The 4209-nt window shown below is 36.8% G+C and overlaps 2 protein-coding genes across 4 annotated transcripts in view; one reads left to right on the forward strand and one right to left on the reverse strand.

The window, feature by feature from the left end:
• LOC123012991 (glycine-rich protein 23-like) overlaps positions 1-809 on the reverse strand; it is a 3515-nt gene extending 2706 nt beyond the window's left edge. The window contains exons 1-2 of the mRNA XM_044411263.1: positions 499-809; positions 4-454 (exon numbers count right to left, since the gene is read on the reverse strand). Coding sequence (XP_044267198.1) covers positions 4-454; positions 499-777 — 730 coding nt within the window. The 5' untranslated portion in view covers positions 778-809. The remainder of the gene's footprint in view (positions 1-3; positions 455-498) is intronic.
• LOC123012987 (protein still life, isoforms C/SIF type 2) overlaps positions 1-4209 on the forward strand; it is a 61362-nt gene that overhangs the window by 1802 nt on the left and 55351 nt on the right. The window contains exons 1-2 of one of the 3 annotated variants that reach the window (XM_044411249.1): positions 2916-3296; positions 3481-3628. The exons of the other annotated variants lie outside the window; for them this stretch is intronic. The gene's annotated coding sequence lies outside the window, so the exon portion shown is untranslated. Of the gene's footprint in view, positions 1-2915; positions 3297-3480; positions 3629-4209 lie in introns of those variants that run through there. 3 annotated transcript variants of the gene reach the window in all.

A 4209-nucleotide genomic window follows, 5' to 3' on the forward strand; every position in this document is an offset into this window, starting at 1 on the left:
AACCACCAGAGCCACCTCCTCCTAAACTTGCCCCATGGCCGCCTCCACCGCCTCCAGATCCTCCATATCCGCCACCAAGTCCTCCCGTGCCTCCATAGCCGCCGCTGTGTCCACCTCCAATTCCTCCCGCTCCCCCGAAGCCGCCACTATGTCCGCCTCCGATGCCTCCAGCTCCGCCATGGCCGCCGCCACCTCCTAAACCGCCGCCTCCTCCAAATCCACCGCCGCCGCCACTACCGCCTCCTAAGCCTTTACTTAAAAGTCCAGCTAAGAGTCCACCACCACCAAGACCTCCGCCGCCTCCGAAACCACCTCCTCCGCCTCCGCCTCCTCCACCGCCGCCTCCAAATCCTCCTCCAAATCCACCGCCAAATCCGCCTCCGCCGCCGCCTCCTTTACCGTAGGAACCTTTACCATAAGTCGTACGTCTTTGGCGCGAAAGTGTTGTAAGTTCCTAATGTTAAAAATTATTAAAAGAAAAACGTAATTTTTTATTACTTCTGGTTTATCCAGAGGTTTTCCATCAACAGGTCGGAAGTACACCCCATCACTCAGAGCTTCAGTGTCCGGAATCGGTTGTACCAACAAAATTCCGTGTTGGATTTTCTTATCAGAATTTTCCGGGATTTCGTTACTGATTCCTTCTATCGATTCGGGTTCATCTTTGGGTTCATTTATAAAACTAATAAAATACACTACACCCACCGGTTTCGGCGTTGATTTCTCTTGGGCACAAGCACCCAACACGAGCACTACCAGTGGTACAGCCCACCGCATGGTTTGATCTGTTACATTCGATAAACACGATCCGTTTTTATACACAAACGGAATCACGATCCGATTATGCAATCGCGACGAAAAAACCGAGATCCTATTATTCCATCTGCCAGGATAATTACTCATACGTCTCGTCGTAAATAAAAAAAAACAGGAATCATTTGCTCACTCGCATGTAGCGTGCTTCGTGACAATTATCCTTCAATTCCTGCAAAAGTCGAGCGGTTTTGAACATAATCCCAATTAGGGAATGTTGACATTCCGTGAATGAGGTTTCTTGAAACAATTGTCGGCTTCGATTTAATCCTATTTGCATAATCGATTTCAATCATATTGATTAAATGGAATAATAAAAGGTATCAGGTAATAATAGGTTTTGTTTAGTACATACCGCAAAACGATTAAATTAAGTAACAAATATGATTAACTTTTATGAGAAAATTATTAAAATTAGAGTAACGAACGGAATTTGAGACCTTTTTTCCGTTGTTTTATGAATGAAAATTTTTCTTCCATTTCATTTTCTTTGCGATTTGTGTAAAAAAACAATTTTCCAATCCGGTTTAAAAAATACTAAACTTTTTATTCATATTTATGCTAAATAATTTGGTAAAAAACGAGAAGAAAGATCCGAAACGTAGTTGTTTCTGATGTAGAACCTACAGTTTTTAATTAATTAATGGATTTACTTTGTTTTTAAGATGTCAAAAAATCGAAAATTTTGTGTAATTTTAGAAATACCGACGGATTTATAAACGCCTATTTTAGCCTATTTCCGGAATTTATTTGACAATTAAATGATGTAAAGCTAATAGGAAAATTAATAGAGCTTTTCAACGGTGTCAAGACTGATCAATTATTTCGAAATTTATTTTAAGAAAATATAAACATTGTGAAAAAATTTAAAAATTAGATTAAGAAAAATTATGTTTGTAGCATATGTCTACAAAAGTTAAACTTTAAATAAATAAAAAACGTTTATACAGGCTGTTCAATTTTTATTGTTACAAATTTAAACAGGTGATAGAATATTTAATTTTAAGATAACAGTTTCCTATGAACATGTATTGAAAAATACTATGTAAGGGAGGTACACTCCCTGAAAAGGGTCCAAGTTTTAATAGATTTTGTCCAATATTTCAGAAACCATTTTAGATAAAATTACAAAATTTGATACAGTTGATTACCTTGAAATACTTAATGTCGAGTTCCAAAAATCACCAAATTAAATCGAAAATTATGCTATTTTTGACATTTTTGAGAGCATGTTTTTCAGCTAAAAACTTTTTTTTCGCAAAATTTCGTTAAAAAAGGAAACAACTAGATTCAAATTACAAAAAATTGTTTTTCCAAAATTTTGGCAAAAATGACCAAATTTTTTTCGAAATTAACATTATTTTTGACTTTTTCAATTAAAAATGCACTTTTTCTTTGCGACTTCTTGCTCAAGCAAGTCGAGAAATCTCTTAATTAGATAGAAAATAGTGATTCTTGTTTGAATAAAAATCTTAATTGTTTTTGATAAAAACTAGCCCAAAAATTAATTAGGCAAAAAATTATATTATTTCCATCTATTTTCAAGCGAATAAAAACGTTTTCGAACCAAAACTGATTTTTTTCACAAAATTTTCCTAAAATAGCCAAATTAGGGGTTTTATTTATTGTAATGAATTATTTTTTTCAAGCAAAATTTCACCCATATGGGCCAAAAAATTAGTAAATTAGAGTGTAGCTCCTTTACAAAACATTTTTTCATACATGTTTATAGGAAACTTGTGTCTTAAAATTGAATATTCTTTTACCTGTTCAAATTTGTAACAATAAAAACGGAACACCCTGTATTTTATTATATGACTTTCAAAGCCGTCTTGATGCACTAGACAGGAAATTTGTGGTCAAAGTCTCAAATTTGTGATGCAAAAGCGGCCCCTCGTATTCAAGGCCACTTTTTTCAGCAAGAATTTATTCACGAATTTGTTGAGCACTTAGGGAATAACCAATTACATCACTCCTTTACCTTGACTTGTCACAATTCATCACAAATCCGTTCATACACCCAACGGTCAGCATTAGGACCTATTCTATTCACTAATTACCCATAACAAGATAAATTATCACATCGTTCAAGGCTGTTGAAATATTTTCCTGCAACCTTCAAAATTTTCTCCCTAATCCTGCGAAAATCCTTCTCCGCAATAATTTATTCGATTTGCGTCAACGCAAAAAACCGAATTGCAAACCGCGATGGTGAGAGCGTCTAAAAGTAGAAAATTTCCGGTCGGAGATGGCCGAAAGCGTCGGTTCTTGTCCTGCTGCGCTATCCTGCTGGAGAGGGCGAGTGGCGCCCCCGTATCCAGGTGGCCAAATCGCGAACTACATCTGGATGGTGCACACACCCGTTTATTGTTATACATTATTAAAAAGTTACGTAACAATCGCTCAATTAACCCGATGTGACTGTTGAAACTAATAAAAATGTGATGATCGAAGTGTGCTGTGAATTGGTTATTAGGTTTAAGGTATTAAGCGATTATTTTTTTCGCTTAGGTTGCTGCTTGTTTGAGTTGAATGGAATTATTTGGAGCGTTTAGCGCAGTTTGTTTGTACTTTTTGTAATTTGTTTGTTTGATTTGTTCAAAATAAAGTTTTCGAAGTATTTGGGAGTTTGGGTTTGAATTTTATTTTCCAATTATTTGTCTCCAGGTGCATAAACCCGAATCAAAACTAAAACCGCTTTAAATCATAGTTGACTCGTCGTTGAAAAGTCTATTTTGTTAGTGTTTTCCCGACTTTTATACGAAACAATCAAAGTGCGAAAAGACTTGGAACTAGGCCTAATTAGCATTAGTTGGTAAGTTCGTAGCGCTGTATTGCATGCCCGGAGCCGGCCCGGAGTCGTTGAGGTTATATCGATTGGCTCGGGTCACACCTTAGGAATTACTTAGATGTTTATGTAGTGGTGCACGCCCATATTTTCAAAAATGAACCAAAACAAACGTCGATTGCGCGACGAAAACGCCCTCCGACGGCGCCACACCCGAATCGAACGCCGGATCGCAGATGACGATGCTTAAACATTTAGGTTTATTGCAAAGGCGGGAACCTGATATTGGATGCTTGCGAGGTGTTTTACGGGAAAAGGGACACGTCCCGAGGGATGCGACGGGATGACGGCTTTAATTTGCGTCCGGGAGAGACTGGACGACAGGAAATGATCGCGAAATGACGGGAAAAGGCTAAACGCCAAAATGTTTCACATGCTTTTTTCTATTTAAAAAAGAGAAGAGAATTCTAGATTTTTGACAAACTTTTAAATAAACTAACTCTATGCAATTTTTTTTGTATTCATATCGTACAATAATTTGCAATATTACGGAATACAAGTTTAAAAAATACATATTAAATTTTCAAATAATAATAATAAAAAACTAC

The sequence above is a fragment of the Tribolium madens genome, unplaced genomic scaffold (assembly GCF_015345945.1).
Source record: "Tribolium madens isolate multiple individuals breed KSU strain unplaced genomic scaffold, Tmad_KSU_1.1 Scaffold_96;HRSCAF=242;Tcas5.2_LG5, whole genome shotgun sequence".
Classification (NCBI taxonomy): domain Eukaryota; kingdom Metazoa; phylum Arthropoda; class Insecta; order Coleoptera; family Tenebrionidae; genus Tribolium; species Tribolium madens.